The 20,037-nt window shown below is 41.9% G+C and overlaps 6 protein-coding genes across 10 annotated transcripts; 3 read left to right on the top strand and 3 right to left on the bottom strand.

The window, feature by feature from the left end:
• The first annotated feature begins 196 nt into the window (after nucleotides 1-196).
• LOC311028035 (uncharacterized protein) lies at nucleotides 197-3,253 on the top strand. Of its 2 annotated transcripts, none has more exons than XM_084032304.1 (3): nucleotides 197-345; nucleotides 999-1,551; nucleotides 2,191-3,253. In XM_084032304.1, the coding sequence occupies exons 2-3, from the start codon at nucleotides 1,010-1,012 to the stop codon at nucleotides 2,330-2,332; spliced, it is 684 nt and encodes a 227-aa protein (XP_083888430.1). In that variant the 5' UTR covers nucleotides 197-345; nucleotides 999-1,009; the 3' UTR covers nucleotides 2,333-3,253. The 2 variants fall into 2 exon arrangements, with proteins under 2 accessions (XP_083888430.1, XP_083888429.1); XM_084032303.1 differs by having other exon boundaries at nucleotides 329-345; nucleotides 1,003-1,551.
• A 161-nt stretch (nucleotides 3,254-3,414) lies between these two features.
• Nucleotides 3,415-4,185, bottom strand: chrac1 (chromatin accessibility complex subunit 1). The gene is made up of 3 exons (XM_084032305.1): nucleotides 3,968-4,185; nucleotides 3,656-3,782; nucleotides 3,415-3,497 (listed from the first exon to the last, which is right to left on the bottom strand). Exons 1-3 carry the CDS (start codon nucleotides 4,124-4,126, stop codon nucleotides 3,418-3,420), a joined length of 366 nt encoding a protein of 121 aa, XP_083888431.1. The 5' UTR covers nucleotides 4,127-4,185; the 3' UTR covers nucleotides 3,415-3,417.
• Nucleotides 4,186-4,564: 379 nt separating this feature from the next.
• gatad1 (GATA zinc finger domain containing 1) lies at nucleotides 4,565-6,418 on the top strand. The gene is made up of 5 exons (XM_084031901.1): nucleotides 4,565-5,062; nucleotides 5,390-5,512; nucleotides 5,616-5,675; nucleotides 5,808-5,991; nucleotides 6,067-6,418. The coding sequence occupies exons 1-5, from the start codon at nucleotides 4,871-4,873 to the stop codon at nucleotides 6,255-6,257; spliced, it is 750 nt and encodes a 249-aa protein (XP_083888027.1). The 5' UTR covers nucleotides 4,565-4,870; the 3' UTR covers nucleotides 6,258-6,418.
• An 828-nt stretch (nucleotides 6,419-7,246) lies between these two features.
• lrrc14b (leucine rich repeat containing 14B) lies at nucleotides 7,247-14,900 on the top strand. 4 transcript variants are annotated; one of them, XM_084032271.1, is made up of 10 exons: nucleotides 7,247-7,391; nucleotides 7,499-7,525; nucleotides 7,603-7,664; nucleotides 9,790-9,844; nucleotides 10,067-10,158; nucleotides 10,461-10,541; nucleotides 10,611-10,746; nucleotides 10,852-10,992; nucleotides 11,115-11,598; nucleotides 13,676-13,801. In XM_084032271.1, exons 1-9 carry the CDS (start codon nucleotides 7,367-7,369, stop codon nucleotides 11,570-11,572), a joined length of 1,077 nt encoding a protein of 358 aa, XP_083888397.1. In that variant the 5' UTR covers nucleotides 7,247-7,366; the 3' UTR covers nucleotides 11,573-11,598; nucleotides 13,676-13,801. The 4 variants fall into 4 exon arrangements, with proteins under 4 accessions (XP_083888397.1, XP_083888395.1, XP_083888396.1 ...); XM_084032269.1 differs by having other exon boundaries at nucleotides 10,849-10,992; XM_084032270.1 differs by lacking the exon at nucleotides 13,676-13,801 and adding an exon at nucleotides 11,961-12,065 and having other exon boundaries at nucleotides 10,849-10,992.
• A 78-nt stretch (nucleotides 14,901-14,978) lies between these two features.
• uqcrb (ubiquinol-cytochrome c reductase binding protein) lies at nucleotides 14,979-16,395 on the bottom strand. The gene is made up of 4 exons (XM_084032272.1): nucleotides 16,347-16,395; nucleotides 15,597-15,665; nucleotides 15,252-15,418; nucleotides 14,979-15,148 (listed from the first exon to the last, which is right to left on the bottom strand). Exons 1-4 carry the CDS (start codon nucleotides 16,363-16,365, stop codon nucleotides 15,071-15,073), a joined length of 333 nt encoding a protein of 110 aa, XP_083888398.1. The 5' UTR covers nucleotides 16,366-16,395; the 3' UTR covers nucleotides 14,979-15,070.
• Nucleotides 16,396-17,006: 611 nt separating this feature from the next.
• mterf3 (mitochondrial transcription termination factor 3) lies at nucleotides 17,007-19,837 on the bottom strand. The gene is made up of 8 exons (XM_084031900.1): nucleotides 19,736-19,837; nucleotides 19,013-19,353; nucleotides 18,739-18,891; nucleotides 18,387-18,576; nucleotides 18,031-18,178; nucleotides 17,831-17,902; nucleotides 17,566-17,727; nucleotides 17,007-17,457 (listed from the first exon to the last, which is right to left on the bottom strand). Exons 2-8 carry the CDS (start codon nucleotides 19,344-19,346, stop codon nucleotides 17,263-17,265), a joined length of 1,254 nt encoding a protein of 417 aa, XP_083888026.1. The 5' UTR covers nucleotides 19,347-19,353; nucleotides 19,736-19,837; the 3' UTR covers nucleotides 17,007-17,262.
• Between the last annotated feature and the right edge of the window lie 200 nt (nucleotides 19,838-20,037).

Below are 20,037 nucleotides of genomic sequence, written 5' to 3'. Positions count from 1 at the left end.
CTGAGTCGTCAAACATTGCAAATTACGCAAATGCATCCTACTTTTAAGTGGGAATTCGTTACAGAAAAGTCCTGCAACAGACAAGTTCTCGTTGCAGCATGCATGTCTTCGTGTTTGCAAGTCAGTGCCAGATTTCCAGTCAGACTACAAGTGTGTTTGACGCTCTGTGGGTAAGTTTCACCCAATCACTCCGCAGACTGACGGAAAATCCTTGCTCCTGGCGGGCCAGTAAATGGTGATTCACAACGCTTGTAACAGGCTGCAGTCAGCGACTCATTTTTTCCGACGACTTCAGGCGCCGAAGGAGCGTCGCAGGATTCACAGCCCGCTTCGTTTCTTTGCATGGTAGGACAAATATAACGCACACAAGACATGAGTGAGATTGTGAGATTTTAAAGAAAAAATATGTTTGATTTAAAGGTGTCGCAGTGATCGGGAGTTACGGATTAAATGTGGCTTTTCTTTCTAAACGTTCTACTGGTCTAATGAAGTAACCAGAATGAGGAGAAACACCTCGGAGATGCATATAAGACATAAAACATGTATGCTTCAGCATTTACGCAGATTACTGTACAGAAAAAAACCTTCTTGTCGGAGAAACATGTGGCAATCGTGTAGCTAATCAACCATTCTGTCCTTTTATTTAACGTAGCAGCATTTTTAATGCTTTTATTTTGAAGATAAAACCTAATTTGAAAAGTGTCTCTGTTTTTAACTATGTATATAAATTGAAATGTACTGGACTATCAAAATCCTTATTCCTCCTTCTAGACTGTCTAGAGATTGCATGGTTTGCAGATATAGAACTGTGAGAATAAAACAAATAGTTTAACCGGAAAAGACCACAGTGGAAAAATATGTGCAGTGGATAAATTCTGTTATGATGCCAAGAAATGGCCTTTCCGACCATTACTGTGTGTGTGTGTGTGTGTGTGTGTGTGTGTGTGTGTGTGTGTGTGTGTGTGTGTGTGTGTGTGTGTGTGTGTGCGTGGTTTCAGCCAGTTTGGAGATGCTCCAGGGGGCAGTGAGCAGGGCTGTGCTCTGCCTGTCCCTCCTGCTGGGGGTCTGCTTCCCAGCAGAGGGTGCAGGGGCAGCAGGGCCTCGTCCTACCCTTTCCCCTGAACACCAGTCCATGGAACCAGACCTTGAGGACTGGGAGTGGGGCTCCGGATCATCTCTTCTGCACCTGCTCCACAGCTTCCCTGCTGACAGCCCCTTCATAACAGAGACCCCAGGGAAACCAGTTAACTGCACACAGCGCTTCTGGTTACCACCGTCTCCTGCAATCTGCTGGGAAAACATAGCCGGACCCGAGGAGTTTGCCAGGTCCCGTCTGCTTGTTCTCCAGAACAGGGCTGCCCTGCAGGCTGTGTCAACCAGCAGTGGGCTGGATGATGGAGGGCTCTCCTACGAACACCAAACCAGAGAGGAGGTCCAGGGGATCCACTCGGACCACCTAAGTGTGGTAGAAACCATGCAGACCATGGAGGAGGTGTTTGCCTCTCTGAAGGAGAAAAGGAAAAAGGGAACGGAGGACGGCGTCCTCACAAGGTGAGAAAAACAAGTCAATGGAGCATTTGATGGATAAAATAACTGGGGATTGTATGATTTGAAACTTCAAGTGGGAATAATATGAAGTCATGCCATCATTTCTTATTTAATGGTGTAGGAGCAGGTACACTTATCAATAGTGTGGCTTTCTGGTATTGCATATTTAGATTTACATACATATATTGGAACCATACTTTCCAGAAATCAGTCGCAAAATACATCTACATACAAACTTACATAGACACTTTAAGTTTCTAGTAAATTCTGATCCAAAGCCAGCCGTGGGATTATTCCTATCATTGTTAGTGCGGCAGTCAGGAATCCTGGATCAGTGTTTCTTGTTGGGGCTAACATCATGCTTGAACGCCAAAGAGTGGAAGCAGCGTCCAGACAAGCAGTCTGCAATTTCAAGTGGTTTCCAACAGTCATCTGTCAGGACATCCGGCTGAGACGAGGCTCTGGCACTAAAACGGCTGTAGAGAATCAATGCAATTCCGTGCTTTCTCACTATTAGATGTGAAAAACGTTGTTTTATAGAGTATTTCATTACTTGGAAGTATGATTTAGGGTCTGAACAAAATTGCATGCAAAGCAGTGTGTAAATGTGTGTCTAAGTCTGTGGTTTGTCATCCCGACCAGCATGAAGGAGCATCTTACCAACACAAGGGACGCCATGGATAGCAGAGAGCACACAGCAAACATCCTGGAGAATAATTTTTCTACTTTGGAAAATACTCTGCTTAACATGCAGCTTCGTCTCAACCAACTCTTCCAGCAGTGACAAACACCGGTTGCCTTATTTGCGCTGTATTCATATATACATATATTGTACAACAAATGTAGCAAACGCACGCATGATTATGTTAGAAACAAGCTTGATATGCACCTTATGTCATCAAAGCACCTACGAGTAACATGTGTTAACTGGAATCAGCGGAGATGAATGAACCTCACATTAACAGGGAGATTTGAACATGTAGCTGTTTGAAGACGTTCCAGTCGTGTTGAAAATTAAATGCGGTGCAACATGAATGTCAGACAGCATGAATCTTTATTTTAATATCAAATCTAAACATTTGTAAAAGCGTGAGGATGATGCGTTGTAAGTTGGTCAGCTGTTATATACACTTTAATGATTCACATCTATTAGGCTGAGTGGGAATTTCCCTTTGGAAAGATGCAGAATGTTTACTTGCTATGTAGTTAAGTTGGGGGGAGAGAGGTATTTGTACTTTTGATAAGTTTTAGGACAACTTTCAAGTATTTACGATAACTAACACATGAAAATATATTTAAAAAACTGTCATGTATAACTTAGAATCAGTAACTTCGGCATATTTCACTTTGGAATCAATGTTTGACATCATCTCTACAATTAAGTGTTCAACTCATCATATTTAAAAAGGCAATAATAATTCAGGAGCTGTGACATCTGTGGATGCCCATTACGTCTTGGTCTATTACATGGAGTGAGCCCACACAGGCCTGCAAGTTGCAGAAATAAGCAAGAAGTCAATCAGACATTGCAACCAGAAACCCTTGGTCTAGGAATTCAAACCAAATGCAAAATTGTTATGAAATCCCAAAAATGTTCAACATTCATCCTGAGGGGTGATTGCATTATGATTAATTTAGGCTACTTTGTTTCGGCCATTGTACCAAATCCGAGTCTTCACTTGATATCACATTTTCCCTGTGTGGCTTTACTTTTGGTTCCGTGTCCAATATCGTCTTCCATAAGCCCTACAGCTGACCTCTCTCAACGCCTTGAGAGAGGTCAGTGCGTCTCTTCTGCTAGTGCTCTCAATGAATGACAGGATGTGTATATTTGTTCTATCTAGATGTGAAACGAGGTCAGTGTCCTTTTTAAAAGTCCTCGTCGTCTTCTTGCATTTGCTCCAAAGATTGAAGGTATTCGCGGGCCAAGATCTTCTTGGGCAGGATATCTATTAAAAAAAGGAGAATATTACACTGTGACAAGCTCATTCTTACAGGCACTAGCAATAATTTTACTGTGGACATAAATAAAATAAAGTTAATATTGTCCTTGGTAAGAGGTGAGGTTCAGACTAGTACATACTGCAGGTCTAGCCGTGGGTCTCACCTGTGAGGAAGTGAAAAGTCTCCGTCTCCTCCGCGGTGTGAGCCAGGTCGCTGTACGATAGAGACTTGGTTTCCTTGCCGGGGCCGTGGTTGAATGAAGACAGAGCCAGGTGCTGGACAAAAAGCTCCTTCAACAACACAAGACAAGTCAGCAAAGAAGAATCTAAAATGGAAACTTGGAGCGGCTACTTTTTCCAGTTATCCCAGCAGCTAGCATCGAGCTAACCCCTGTTAGCAGCAGCAGATGAATGAGCTGATAATTTAGCAGTGCTCAGTGAAGCGAGGATTTAGCTAGCATTTAACGGGAGCTTACTGTAGCCTTGGTGGTGAGGAAAAGAGCGTCTTGGTTGATGCTGGAGACGTCGGGGGAGCTTTTCATTATCAACCTCACTCTGGAAATTGGGAGGGAGATGTTTTTTTTGTTCGCTGACGTTTGGTCGTCTTTGTCAGGAGTAGTTTGAGACATCTTCATGAGGACTCGCACGGCGCCAGACAGACACGGCGGAACTACTCGAAGTATGTTTTGAACAGTGACGCATTCTTCTTCTTCTTGAAATTAACAGTAGGTGGCGGCTGTATCATATGATTACTGCCACCTACCGGGGGAGTCAATTCTGGTGAAAACGATTGTCACGAGCATGTTCAAATATTAAGGTTGATTCGGGACTCTAAATGCCGTCATAGTGGTTTCGTATTAACACTAAGTTGGTTTGTATCGCCCAACAGTAAAATATCAATACGCGTACTGCTCAAAACTCCAGTCCAGTAGGTGGCGGTAATGCGCATCTATGCTGGTTATGCTGGCCAACCGCCACTGGTGAGTTTTTAGGAGCAGTCTCATCCAGTCCAGTGGTGGCGCTTGACTAAGGAATCACACACCACAGAAGAAGATTATTCTTTCGCCAAAGGAGGCAAAGAAGAAGAAACAGCCGCTGTAGCAATGGTGGTTGCGAAAATAAACAAGCCAGATTATATTTCGATGCCGTCGTGATTCTCGTAATTAATCTAATGTCATTACGGGTTGTCGGGGCTCGACCTGTCGGAGGAAGGAAACATCGTTCTCTCTGTTCGTGTCATTTGTCGGAGTCACATCAGTTTGTTATTGGTGATTACACACTGAGCAGGAGCTGAGCGAGCAGCCATCATATCGTTGTCGGGCACTGCATTGGCGTTATTTTTCCTTCGTACCCTGGCGTCGTTTTTCTGACCGTTAGCGATGCCGCTGGGTTTGAAACCGTGCTGCGCCGTCTGTAAGACGAACTCTTCCTCGATGTGGAAGAAGGGCAACCAGGGAGAGATCCTCTGCAACAACTGCACGGGGAAGAGCGGCGGCGGAGGAGGCGGCGGTGCAGCATCGGGACCTTCCGTGTCCGCCAACGCTCAGCCCAGCAATGGCGGGGGGAAGCAGGTCGGTTCCTGTGTGTAAATGTGCCTTTCCCCGGTGGCTCTGCTGGGATATAAAGATGACTGACAGACTGCTGTCTGTGTGTCTGTAGATATTTAACAAGTTCAGTGACGCAAAACAATGAACATTTTCACATTTAGGATGATAACATGTCTTTATTTTTAATATAGACAAGTCACTAATTAATTATCTGATAATCATTACTTGCAGCTCTAGTGAATGTTGTTATAGATAAACAATTAATTGAAGCGGCTGGGCAAATTGTGCTGAACTGCAGCTTAAATACATGGTGTGTGTGTGTGTGTGTGTGTGTGTGTGTGTTGCTTGTAGTCCAAGCAGGAGATCCACAGGAGGTCTGCACGACTGAGAAGCACCAAGTACAAAGCTCCTGCATCTGAGAAGAAGGTGTCGACAAAAGGAAAGGGGAGGAGACACATCTTCAAACTTAAAAATGTAAGTTAGAGGTGGATTTGATCAGCATGTTATTGTGCTAAACTATGGATTTATGTATTTGACCCTGTATTTGACCCTGTGTGTGTGTGATTTCTTTCCTCAGCCAATCAAAGCACCAGAATCTGTTGCTACAATCATCACATCAGAATCAGTATTTTATAAGGTATGATGTGTATTCAGAAACGATCATATTGGCATATAATTGCAGCTTTAACTATTACTGTTGGCTTCATCCTGTAATGCACGAGAGAGAAGAGCCAGATTGTTGTCATTCTGTTTATATTTGTTTCCTTAGGGTGTGTACTATCAGACAGGAGATGTGATCAAGGTAACGGATGAAGAGGACGGGAAGCCGTACTATGCTCAGATTCGAGGCTTCGTGCAGGACCAGTACTGTGAAAAGAGTGCTGCACTGACCTGGTTGATCCCCACACAGGCTAGCCCAAAGGACCTGTTTGATCCTGGGACATACATTGTTGGTGAGCAATGAGAAATAAAAATCTTACCGTCGGGTCATCTATGTGACAAGTAAAGAACTGTGTGTTCTGTATTAGGTCCAGAGGAGGATCTGCCCAGAAAGATGGAGTACCTGGAGTTTGTGTGCCACGCCCCCTCTGAATACTTCAAGTCGAGGAGTTCTCCGTTCCCCACCATCCCCATCCGAGCAGAAAAGGGCTACATCTGGACCCACATCGGACCCACGGCACCCGTCGCTGTCAAAGAGTCTGTCAGTGGCAGCAGTTAACACTACTGTGATATGGACCTGGGCTGTTGCTCTTAAACTGACATTATGTATATTTATGTAATATAGTAGAAGGTGAGTTGTAAATTAATACAAAGGAGACAGTTGTAATTTCAAACAAGTTGTTTACATATTACTTATGTATTTAGTTATAAACAAAAAAAAGTGCTCTTTTCCACCATCTCCTTTGTCTGTTGTCTTTGTTAATTTGTTGAGTTGCTGTGTGGGTAATAGAAGAACATGACTTTTTGACTTTTTTTATTTTATAATACCTTTTTCTTTTATTTACCCTTTTTGTGAATTGAGCTATAAATAGCTTAATTATGGCAACAATAAGATGTTTGCTGATGATGTTTAAGGACTGCAAATGTCATGAGTGTTAAAAGTGTCAAAGCACAAGATACTGAAGTACACTGCAGATCTGATTTGTTCGTCGTTCCAGCACCCTTTTGATGTTTCCCAGTCAGCAATTTAAAAAAACATCTATGGTCACCAGTGAAATCAACTTAAAATTATTCAAATATAGGCTATGGATGTTAATGTTGAAAACCATTGTAATAAATTTGTATTTATTAAGCAACAATTCATATATAAGATGAACAATGTTCTTAAAAATATTTAAATTACAATGGAATAGAAAAATACGCAGTGCAAAGAACAAAATCTCCCTAAAAGAAAAGAAAAGAATTGTCACCGAAGGGTGAATGTTCATCATAGCTGAAAGTGGTTGTGAATGTGGTTTTTAGTTAAGCTCCAAAATGACCATGTTAGCACAGTGTAGAGGATGAAACGTCACTATGGCAAATAAGCGTCTTTTCAATGGAGAAATGCTCACTGGGTAACATGACGTGAACTCTGCTTATGTCCAGAACGAGGTATTTTACACGTCATCTGTCTAATTCAGTAAACTGGCAGTTTACCCAATTAACCGAAGAAGGAAGTACGTGACGGGGAAGCCTCTCGCTCTGCCTCTACTCTTGGATAACTCCGTTACTTCTAAGAAGAAGCTTCACCTCGTCTGTTCTGCGCTTCTTTCGCTAATGTCACGTTTAAGATCACCCTCGTGGATCGGACATTATGAACTCCTCTTGATCACATGAACAGGCAGCAGCATGGGCAAATTCCAGTCCAAACTTGGTGAGTTATTTTATTAGTAGATCACAAAATGTTTGGGGTCTTTTTAAAAGACGGAATCGCTTCTGTTTCGTATTAAATTCTCTTTTCTTTTCTCATTGTTTGGACAGCTTCGAAACGCAGACAGAGTCCTGAAGGTAAGCCAGCAAACACCGAAACCGTACAAACAACATAAGTATTTATATATATATATTATTATTATTATATTTTGCAGGTGGTAGTTTGGCTTCCAATGTGTTGATCTGTCAAAGGGAGATGGAGCGACAACTGACAGAGGTAGTCTTTTTATTATTATTATTTTTTTTTTTACCATTAAAGCTTATATTGTTTATATAATAGCATGCATTTTATTGGTCTACCTCATGTAGCAAGTAAAACTAAACCCTGAGGATACCTACATTAGGTACAAAGAATCCTGTGATGCTTACTTTTGGTTTCTATTAAGGTTTGTTATTGAAAGCTCACCAGATAGGGTTGAAGCTGTAATGGACGAAAACTAATCAGGTCCTGAAACTGGCCAAAAGGTAGATACTGTATATCATTGATAATATAGAGTTAATAATCATTATATCTAGCAACACACAAGTATTTGAGTGAAGATTTCTCCCCAGTATATCTTCCTAAATGCATGAGAGTTGTATATCAAATTTGTACAAATTCGTACTCATACTGGAAAAAAATGCAATGCAGACATTTCCAGCCCAATCATACCAGTTTAATGCAGTGCCAACAGCTTCATCTCAGTTGGGCCGGTTTTGGGATAAACCATTGCTTTCATCACATCCATGACACATAAAAGGTGTTTTGGAGGTAGTCGTATATTTATTCTTCCGCCCTTTTCCCCCCTCCATCTCTATAAAGAGATTTCCAAGTCTGTGAAGTGCAACACAGCCACCCCCTCTAAACAGCAAGGTCTTTATACCCAACTGAAAGAAGAAGAAAAAAAAGTCTCCACATCTGGTACAGCTTTCCTTCTGCAGGCAGACAGACTGTGAGAGGGGGGGAGAGGAAAAAGATGTGGGGACTGGGGTTTTTGATTGCGTAAATGGCATCACATGTAGACATTAATGAAGCAGCCACGGTACGATGCTGTCGGAGAGAAGAGAACTTCTCTTCATTACATTTTATTCAAGGAAGACTGTAGAGACTGTCACATTATGCTCCTTTTAACCATAACCGCACTGATATCATCTGTGAAACCAGATTTTGTAGTGAAAGTAAAACACAGAAGTTTTATGTGTTTGTTGCATAGTGTGTGTTTGCTGTCTTTTCTCACTTTTCCTCAGCTTGTTTGATATTTTAGCACAACTGCTAAAGTCATGAGTTAATGGCGTGAGTTATCACAGTTGATTTTATGTTTATGTTGTATGAAAGTCCTGGAAAGTTCCAGTTTAAAGGCTGTGGTGGGGTGTCTGCGCTGGTTAATGGTTGTATTCAAAGCTCCATAACACCACAGCTGTGAACTCATTTCATATTGGTTTACTGTCTTGGCCATAACTTTAAATTTAAAGATTTTTCCACAGAGAGATTCACATTTTTTTTACACCTTAAAAGCTATTGCTAACATAAATATGACTGTTTACACAACTAACTTTGTAGTTACATAAATGTTTGTGTATTCTTGAGATAACAAGTGACAGCTAGGTGAACACACAGACACCTTTAGCTGACTCTCTACATACTTACCTGTCAAATAGCTGCCGACAACATCAGCAACAACCAAAGCCACTACAGATTGTTGACATAAATACAAGAGTGCAGAAGTCACCGGAGCGGTGCGTCTCTATGTTTGCGTCCCCTCAGTGAAACGTCCTATCAGGTTCTCAGGAAGGCCGTCGGACGCTCTGCTGAGACAAAGGCGGCTACTGTTCTGCTCTCGACACTGTTGTATCGGGAACGGATTCATGGTTGGCTGATGGGTGATGCGGGCGTCCAACACACACACACACACCTTCCTGCTACCTGCAACATCTCTTTCACTTCCCATCCTCTTCCACTTGTAATGGAACCCAGCATCAAAGTTTCACAGCAGGCAGAGCGGATAGAGGAGGGTGTGTATGTGGGTGTGAGGGCGCACACTCATCCTCTCATCATTCCTTTTGTTGCTCATCTGCATCTGCCCGAGCATCAGTGGGATTGTTGAGATGAGAAAAGTCTTGTTGGTCATTTCAGTTAGCAGACTGGTTCCTATGTATGAGTGGAGTGGATGATTATGTATGATCATGGTTTTTAAATCATAGAAATGGATATAAATCTTGAGGATTGATAGTTTTCTGGTCGGTTGATGTTTTATAACAAACTATTTATAAATGGTGCAGTTTTGAAGTCTTTCCCTCTTCTTCTCTTACAACTTTACTCTCTGCTTATTTACACTCAAAATATTTTTCTTTTCTTTTAACAGAACTTGTACATAGAATTGAGGGCAAACAAGTCTGACCGGAACTGCAACCTCAAAGGTGAATAGAGAACTGTGTCGTGGCTGTTTGACTTGAACGTGCATCAAACTGACATTTCTCACCTAGTATTTGTTTGGGAAATCTTATAACATCTAAAAAAGAGCTTATAACAAGGTATACATTTATAAAGGCACCGCATGTTAACACAATAATGATAGTAACCCTTCAACTGTGAGTCTGTTTGTTAACGATGTCCTCAGTCCAGCTCTGTCTGTTGTTTAGTGGTTCTTCCACCAAAGAAGACAGCAGACAGAGGTAACGGCATCCACATCTGGGTCAATAAACAGACAAAGGAGGCGAGCAGCCATGCTGGTGTGAGTGTAAACTTCTGGATCTCTGTCACAAATCCTAATTTTTTGTAAAAGCACGCTGTGATTCTAGTGTGTCTGGCTAATAATAGTTCTGACTCTTCGCAGTCACACATCTGATGTTAATCAACGATGCATTTTTTATCAGACATGTGGGTTTGCCAGTTTTCAAGGCCCTATGGGTTAACTCACACACCAAATAAATTACTGTAAACTTTAATTCTACCTAATAAAACGACACAGTTGCAGTAAAAATGCTTATTATAGCAGTGATGCAAGTGTTTTCCTGATGATATGTGCTCATACAGGTCACAGAGTGCAACATGGTGACTGACGAGGACACTCAGCCGGAGTGGGTCTTCACACTGTACAACTTTGACAGTGACAAGGTAGGTTTCTTTTGTACATATTATTTAAATTAAGTACTGATTTATGTAGTATGTGTGTGTATTCTGCAGGACATGACTGGTCTGATACACACCATGTATGAGATTCTAGAGGCCTCAGTCAAGCTGCCTCATGGTGGCACAACACCCCTGAAGATAAAGCTTGTTGTAGCTCCATCAGCTGACCCAGAGAAGATCTCACAAATGGGTAAAAAGCCATCTTTATTGTGGCTCTATTAACTATTAAAGTGGGATTTGCACTGCTGTGATGATAATGTCCCTCTTTCATGTAAAAAAAAAAAAAAAAAAGCAGCAGAGAAAGAGCAGAGTGCTTCTCAGGAGGCAGGAACCCCGGTGAGAAGAATTTATTGTGTGGATGAAAACATAGAGCGTAGAAACCACTACCTGGATCTAGCTGGCATTGAAAACTACGCCTCCAAGTTCGACAATACAGGTGAAGATCCTCTTCTATTGCTATTGTGTTTTGTGCATTATATATATACCTAATTTCATGAACTGTTATACAATTAATTTACAGAAAATAATTTAAATCGTTTACTTTTCCCTCCCCCTCAGAGTCTCCCTCTCAGGAGCCCAGTCGGGATGCTCCCTCTGCTCCTCTGCACCACCCTGTGGTGATCAGAGAGAACTGTGTTTCCCCTGACTCTCCCAGAGGCCTCTCTATTCCTCATTCCCTGAAAAGCAAGGCTGCGTCAGCGAGGAAAGACAGGAATGGAGGAGAGGGAAAGTCCTGCAGGTTGCATGGCCATCACCCTCCTCCCTGGTGCCACCCTTCCCAGTCTCAGCCTGCAGCACCCAGTCTCCTGCAGCGGAGTCACAGCAAAAGGCTTCGCCCCAGGGTACAAGACACCTCGCACCTTAGACCCACACCCGGGGGAGAGAGGGATATATGTTCCAACCTCCAGCCCTCCTGTGGGGCCCTGGTCTCTAGAGCCCAGAGACACGAGCACCATCACCACCATGAGCACCATCATCATCATCACCATCATCACCATCACCACCACCCTTCGTAAATGCGTTTCAAACACATATGAGACAGGTAAGAAGATATGGTGTAGACTGTCAAGTGGGGTAGTTTTTGTTCGCAAAAAATATGTGTTAGCTTGAGAGTGGAATACATTTAACAATACAAACTAATTAGGTTGCTATGTCAGGGTCACAGATTTGATTGATCCTTTTTATCCTTTCTAATTCTGTTCTTGCAACATTGTTTCCTTTGATCTTTGCAGCTAATTTGAGTAGCGTAGGCCTCACAAAGTGGTGCCGTGACTAGCAGCAAGTTTCTCAGTAGCATTCAAACGTTGCTCCTACGCATCTCCCACACATAAGTAAATAGACACCGTGCCCGACGAAGGACGCAAGGCAGCTGTTTCTATTAATAACCTCTACCCTCTTACCTAGCACGTGGCCTCCCATGCCTACACTACAGCCAGCCTGGGTCTAGAAATATGCACAACACTCAGGCAGACAGCAACAGAGGAAATCAACAAAGCAGCAGCCAGGGAGCTGTTAGACTGCAGCTCTCAAAAACCAGGACACAGGAAGAAAAACAGGGACACAACCTGTGAACATGAAGTCACTGCGATTCCTTGCTGCTGAGGGCTTCATCCAGAGCGGCCCCAGCGCTCTGGATGACCTCAACTGTGTGCCTTTCAACCTCTTTCCAATCCTCTTCAAGGCCTGCTACCTCCACGAGCAGGCTGACTTGCTACATGCGTTGGTCCAGGCGTGGCCTCTTCCTGTGCTTGACCTACACGAGCTCCTGGGGGAGACGGTCGACTGTCAGATGGACCTTACCTCCCACACCTGCCGGCTTTGTCTGGAGGCACTTCTAACAGGCTTAAAGGTACATAAATGACTATGGTGCCATGTAATGTTCTTCTTTGTGGCCTAAAACACACATGACTTGTTGGCTTACAAGGATCAGAAATTGTTATCGGTTGACAAGAGAATCACTTCAGTTGATTTTACAATAATTTCCTCTTGATTTTCAAAGGATTATGTGCTGTCTCCTCCAAGAACCTACACCAAGAGCCTGCAGTTGGTTGACCTGACTGCCCTGAAGGATATTGAGCACCAGGCCTGCCCCTGCCAGTCCACCCTGGGTCGATGGGCAAGAACCCAACTCCTGACCCAAATTTGTTACAACACCCTGGTGGCCATGCAAGGCAGCGACGTGTCCCAATCTGCCTTTGAAACATCTATTGACGTGCGTCTGAACGGCTTTGTCACGGGTCGCAACTATGAGCTGGTGGCTCAGACCTTCGTCCTCCTCCGCTACTGCCCACTGAAGCTTTCTTTTGTCAGTTTTCGGGCCGATTCCCTCACTCTCAAGCAACTGTTCTATGTTCTTCGCCTAGCAAATCCTGAGCGCATTTCAAAGCTGGAGGTAGTCCACAATGTTCCTCTGGAGGCCACACACTTGGAGGTGCTGCTGTCTAAGGTGGAATTCCCCAAATTGCAGTCTTTGACCCTGCCGGCAGGGGCGTTGGACGTAAGGAGGTTGGGCTCTGATGAGGACGATGTGATCTCCATCATCGGCAACCTGCTGGCAAAACTGAGCAGCCTGACTGAGCTCTATGTTGGTTTCTCCACTCTAACTGGACACCTACGCAAACTGCTTTAGTGAGTTAACGGACAGAGGGAGGGAGGAAGAGAGACAACAAGCTGTCCTTGTTTGTATATGAATTAGATGGGGGGGGCTCTGATGTCGGTCTCGTGTGTACTTTGCAGCATCAAGAGCTTTAATATAGCTCCCACCAATTACCTTTAAAGAAGGTCACAGCACATTCGTGATGTAGGGCGTTTGTTTAGCAATGAGGGGTATTTTGTTGTTAAAATGTCTGACATGATACCAAAGCGTGGGCAGACAGCTGCAAGTGAGTACAGTCGTAGGTTAGCCAGAAACCTGCTGATGTACTTCACAGTTCAAATGGAAATAGAACAGGAGAACAAACCCCAAACAGAGCTGCCAAGCACAGTCTGGCATCTAACTTTACTTCCTAAAAGATAGGATACTTCCTGATCCTATCTCAGGACTGGCAAAAAACCTAATATGCAATATCCACTGTATTCAAAAACACTAATTTCTTTCGACCTCTCTTTTGTTTACTCAGTCCCCTCAACACTCCACTGCAGTGCTTGGAGTTGGCCAATTGCTGCCTGAACCGTGTGGACATGACGTACCTGTCCAACAGCCTCCACAGTGAGTTCCTGGTCCGTCTGGATATCAGCGGACATGACATCTTCGTCTCTTTCCCCTCCTGTTTCCACAAACTGCTCAGCCGTTGCTCCGCCACATTGGTCAGTCTGGCCCTTGAAGAATGTAACATAGACGACGAGCACATGGACGCCTTCACCGATGCTCTGGCTCGGTGTCAGGTGCTGGAGGAGCTCAAGCTCATTGGGAACCCTCTGACCTCTGCAGCCCTGAGGAGGTTATTCTCCATCCTATCTGCAAGTTTTCCGAAGTTAAAATACATAGAACTGCCAGTTCCCCGTGAGTGCTACTCTGAAGACGTCACTTATCCTCCTAACGATTCGGATCTACTGCTTTACAACAAGGAGTTGTTTCAGGAGGTCAGGGACCAGCTGATGGGGATCCTGGAAGGAGCTGGTAGAGGGAGTGTGAAGGTGTGCACCCCTCTCATGGGGGCCTATGACCCAGAGATTAATGAGACCAGCAACGAGCTGGGAGTGTCCATGTTAAAATCTTTTAACAACGTCATTGGGAGCTTTATAGGTAGCATAACGGAAGTGGACAACAGGAGATCGCAGGCTCAGCAAGATAATTAATGGGGTTGCCTGTGGACGTCAATGGACTGCCACATTATTACACAAATTGAGACATTTGTGTAAAGCAGTCCTGAATCTTCAAAGTGTATGCAGGGCCGCTGCAGTCACTTTGTTTAAAGACTGTTCTAAGGCTATACTAAATTAGATAACTGTAATAATTTAGTGCTAGCACAGATTGCTAGCGAGCAAGTGTCATCACTGTTCCTATGCACGACTGAACACTGTGAAAATAGATCTAGTAAACTACATTTGTTTGACTGTAGATTAACATGTAACGTACAACTTCCATCGCTGACTAAATAGTGCAAACAGAGAATCATTGTTTTCTTTTTAGTGCTTCCAACAAACAGATGTGCAGTGGAGATTGATGTTGTTACCGTAGTGGTTGTGGTAGATAATTAGAAGTTTGCCTAAGATATATTTTTACCTGTTTCTATTGTACATGTTCTTATGACTGTATTCTGGTTTGAATGTTTTATATAACTTGATTTGTAAATATAAACAGTAAAACAAAAGACAGATCTGAATTTAGAAATTATACATTTAACAGTTTCATTTTGTTGTACAATAAATCTAAATTCTAATAGCCTATTCATTGTGTAATTAAAAAAGTAACACATCCTCCAAAATGTACATTTTTTTTAATAGCAATGTTTCATATAGGTTAGATTTCATTTTAAATATTACACCAGTGGACAGCTTTGAAGGGGAACCATCTACTTCTTCATCCACTCCTCCCTTTCTTTCCTCTCACGCACCACCTCGTCCAGATATGGTGTCAGGTAATGGACATCCTAAAAGGCAAAAGATAAACAAAAATATCAGATTGACGATAAAATCAACATGTGTAAATAACGCAATTCAAACTATTAAAACATTTAAATTGGTGTAATGTACCTGTTCATATTGTGTCCACTGGTCTTTAGGGAGGATCTGCTGCTTCATGGAGAGATCCAGGGCTCTCTTGACTCTGAACATTCTGTCATTGTACTGAACCTCTGGAAGCCTCCTCAGGGCCTCTTTTACATCTGAATCCTCATGGATCGTGTCATCACGCATTAAACCTGTCAAAGAAAACATGCAGTGTTTAGGATGATAAACGCCAAATCAATTTTGCAATAGCCCCATGTTCGTCACAGACAAGGTGTCCCTCCCTACAATTGCATGTCCATGTGTAGTCTTGACATATAGCTTCAAAACTTTAAAAAATATTTGTAATCAGTACACCGTATTTGAACTTACCAAGCTTGTTGAAGCCACACATGTTGTAATACCACTTGCGGGCCCCAAGCAAGAGCCTGCCTGACGCTACTGTGGACATGACAAGAAAGACACACTCAAAAAATCAGTTGGGCTGCACAAATGTGATTATATAGCGTTACTACTATCGTTATTCAGGCGACCCGGTAATTTAACGTTACCTCACAAAACTGAAAATTAAATTATGAGACTGTTAATAACAAGCCAGGGTCAGAACTATGTTCAAGCTATACGATCTGATTAAGACATTGGATACAAACAGTAGATAACCTGACCTTCTGCGGTCCAACTTCATTCGAATAATAGATGAATCAACACAGCGGTGGCTATGCTAAAGCGCTATCATTAGCGGACATCCGAATATAACGTTAGCTGTTACAGCATAACACCAAACGATAGTTGGGTGCGACAACAGTTGTCTGGTAACATATTTTAAAAGACCGAATGTCTAGTTATAACATAGATATTAAACTGTGATAGCAGTGACGTTAGCACCAGCGTCTCGCGCTAAGCTAACGTAACCTGTACCCTTAGCATCAGTTAGCACAGGGACACTAGAGGACACACACAAGCCAAATGCGCCAAAAGGAATAAACAGTCAGATAAAACGAACATAACACAATAATATGTATTACAGAATAACACGTGACATGTCCTGCAAATACGACATGTTCTTTAGCAAGGTGATAACAGTCGATACAACTAAAAATATAAGGAGCGACGTTACGTTACCTGGTGCCCTCGACGCCATCTTTTCAACTAAGAAACGCCGCGTTGCATTATGGGTAGGGCGACACATTCAAGTCTATGGGAAATTGTGCAATTTTATATTGTCTTTATAGCTTATTGATATGGTTATATAGGATATTTTGGATTGATACAAATCTAAACAACAAAGTTACGTTTTCGAAAGGTCATTAATAGGTCAATCCACTCGTGAATAATATTAAAATACATTAATAATTTGATGTAAATGGACTAGCTATCTTTATGATTTGATTACTGCCAAAATGTGCAGTGGTGGCATTAGTACAGATCCTTTACCCAAGTAAATCAGCAATACCAGAATGTAAAAAAATCTGTTAAACATAAAATATCAGCATTCTGAATTTCATTTAAGCAGTAACAGTTTAATAATTGCAGCAAAACAAACCTTTAGTATTCAAAGTAATAGTACCCATTATGCAGTGGAGTGACCCCTTTCAGTGTTATTGTATCAATTGATCAGTATTCCTGTTGCATTCAAGTGTACGCTGTAATGTTTTTCAGCTGTACACCAATTTATTGTATGTAAATCTAGAGCAGAATTATTACGTTGTTAAATTCCACATAAGTGAGAACTGATCATTTACAATCCACCCTAATTACAGGCAGGTGTGAATACATTATCAATGATAATTTTTTAAATATTTATCACATTTAGTCACTTTTAATAGACAGTTGTGGTAAATAGGAACAGCATTTCAGTCAGAAAAGCTTATATACATTATGCACATTTATTGAACATCAAATTTACAAAGCAAACATTTGTATTTTAGACTCAGCTGATGCTCTATATCTTAAAGACTGCATGTGTCTGACATTATGGTAATTTTTCTCTGTGACCAGTTGTTTTCTGAATTCCTTTATACTGTCCCCTCATGAAGAATCAAAGTGTCTTTTGGAACAAAGAAAAATCTTCTAGTGTTGCCAAAGCCAACTCAGTGCAGAAAGTCTCCTCAGGCAATGCCACCAGGCGGTCCAGGGAGATGTAGTTGGGTAGTGTTGGGTCATACTGGGCCTTTCCAAGGTACTCAAGGAACAGGTGGCGCTCTCTGAGACGCAAGAACTTGGAATTGAGGACCTATGGGAAGATATATCATATGTTCAAGTTATAATTCTGAATATAGACAAAATACAAAGGAAATTATAATTATTTATATTTTTGAATCAACAACAGCTGTCAATCTACCTGTGGGAACTTGGCAATCAGGTGGTGTGGCACCTTCATGATGTTGTGGACGAAGTCAAATATTTGTGTAAGCTTTCTTTTATTGGCTGTCAGCACTTTTGGGACGGCAATAACTATGTGTTGGATCTCATTTTGCTTCAAGCCAAGCTCTATTTCACACATCTGTGGAACAAATTTAGAAAACGTATTCAAACACAGCACCTCAAGGTTACTCAAACAATTTTTTCTAATAATTTCTATCAATACATTCACATTCATTGAGTACCTTCAAATTTTCTTTGACAGGCTCCAAACTTCCACACAGTAATCTGGGTAGGCGAGCTAGAATGTTCCGTGTCTGAAGAGAGAAACAAAACTATCTATGATTTGCCATCTCTTTTTCTACAGACAAAGCCACAATTTATCTAATTTAAAAATGACATTGAGCTTCTCAATGAGGAGGTCTCATTGCATCAACTAACTTACATTAGAAGCACTGAGGTTGAGTCGCTGCTGATAGAACCCCAGTCTGTTATCCAACCTCTTCACACTGAAGTTAAGCAGATGCGGAGCTCTGGACACCATGGATGCAACAGTCTCAGAACTGAACTTCCTTGACTTGAGATAGTTCACCCTTTGCAAACAACAAAAAGAAAACTTTATTAAGACAGTCTCATGACAGATGCAACTGCAGAAAATTAACTGAACTGTTTATACTACAGTATACAGGGTTTCATAGTGTTGTGTGACTTCTCTTATCAGACTGATTTCATTTAGAATAAAGACATTTGGCAAACATAAAAACATGCAATGTTTCTGTTTCTGAGATCCATTAATGTCACCTGGACTGCAGGTTTTCCAAACTCTCAGTGAGAATGAAGGGGTTGTGCGTGATGATATAGCCAAAACGAGAGTCCTCCACCCCGATCGCTTTGAGGAACAGCAGCCTTGGGGCCACATCTGTGTTGAAGTCAAGTCTCAGTACCATGGAGCCAACGTTGGGCCTCTGTTCAAGCTTCCACAGGTCTACACCTGCAATGAGAGGATGAATAATCACAAACGTGTAGCTGCGGGATGTGGGCTAACTCAACCTTTTCCAGTCATTGTGTGTATCAGTTAATCTCGACATAGTTCCAAACTACAGGTCATATTTGATTTAAATTGATCTCAAGAATATTTTAAAAGTTAACTTACCTAGCTGTACCAGTTTGCTGAGTGTCTCAGACTGGTCAACATAGTCTCTAAGAGAGGTTGATGCAGGAGGCATGGCAGAAGGAACAGATATAGTGACAGCTTCTTCATCACTGATCAACTCTAATGCTGAAAACTCAGTCGCAGCATCCAAATCTGATAAATAAAGATAGAACAACATTTTCAATTACCTTTCGAGATAAAAAAAATAACAATTAAAGCAAATTCTCATGTTAAATGAAGAGGTTATGGTCAGCAACAGCAAACCGATCTTTACCTAATGACATATGGCTTTCAGTCAATGCATCTCTGATTGGCAACAATGGTTTCTTGTACGCTACAACATTAACTTCAGATGTTTCTTCAACATCCTTGTCTCCTTTAGCCTCAGTTGTTAGATGTCTGGCAGTTAAGTCACTGTAACAGAACCGCCATCTTGCCTGAGCTGTTGTGTGATTCCCTTTGATAATTGAGGATACACTTAGGATTTTGGAGGGCACCCTTGCAATACAATGGCGGATTTGAGTGCAACACTGCCAGGTACTAGTCACTTTCTTGGAGCACAGAAGACGTCTGCATTGTAGACACAGCTGTGTACAGGATGAAGCCATGGCGGTTCTGGAAGAAGAAAACGTATCATGATTTGACGAGCCATTCAATAAAAAAATATTTTGCTGGGTTCCATCAAAACAAGAGTTACTGGCATCATTATGCACAAACTGGACCTCCTCCAAGAAAAGTACTTCATAAAAACTATGTGGCGTTGAATTAGAATCAAATCAGATAATCAGAGATTTGGACATAATAATAATTTAATAAATTACCTTCCTAGTTTATATTTATTGATGGAGGTAAGATATAAAACATACATTTGACAGGCTAGCTTAATCCAGATGAATAGTTAGCGTGAAATGCTAGCAAGCTACCAAAACAAAACGCCCCTTCAAGGGAAAAATTGCTCCAGCCAACATATTATTTAGGCAGTTTAGTTTTTACTCACGGTGATTGTTGTGCTGAATTCAGCTCCGTTATCCACGAAGGTGTCGTACAATGTCAACCGTTTTCACGTGTACACTAAAGAAGGACCTCACGGAAGTGTCACAGTGTGGGATGTACCACTACGACATATTTGTGGGTGCCGCTTTTTGCATTTGACGTACTTACCGTATTAGAACTTTGTAAAAAAATGAATTCAATTGAATAAGTCGGTACCAGTTAAAAATAAAAGGACATGTTATTTTTTTACCGGTTATTATTATTTGTTTTGGTGAATCCTAAGAGGTGTATTTTTATCTACAAACA

The sequence above is a fragment of the Eutrigla gurnardus genome (genome assembly GCF_963514095.1).
Source record: "Eutrigla gurnardus genome assembly, chromosome: 17".
In the NCBI taxonomy this organism is placed as follows: Eukaryota; Metazoa; Chordata; class Actinopteri; order Perciformes; family Triglidae; genus Eutrigla; species Eutrigla gurnardus.
Note: the sequence above shows the minus strand (reverse complement) of the source record. Positions and strands in the feature narration are given on the sequence as shown.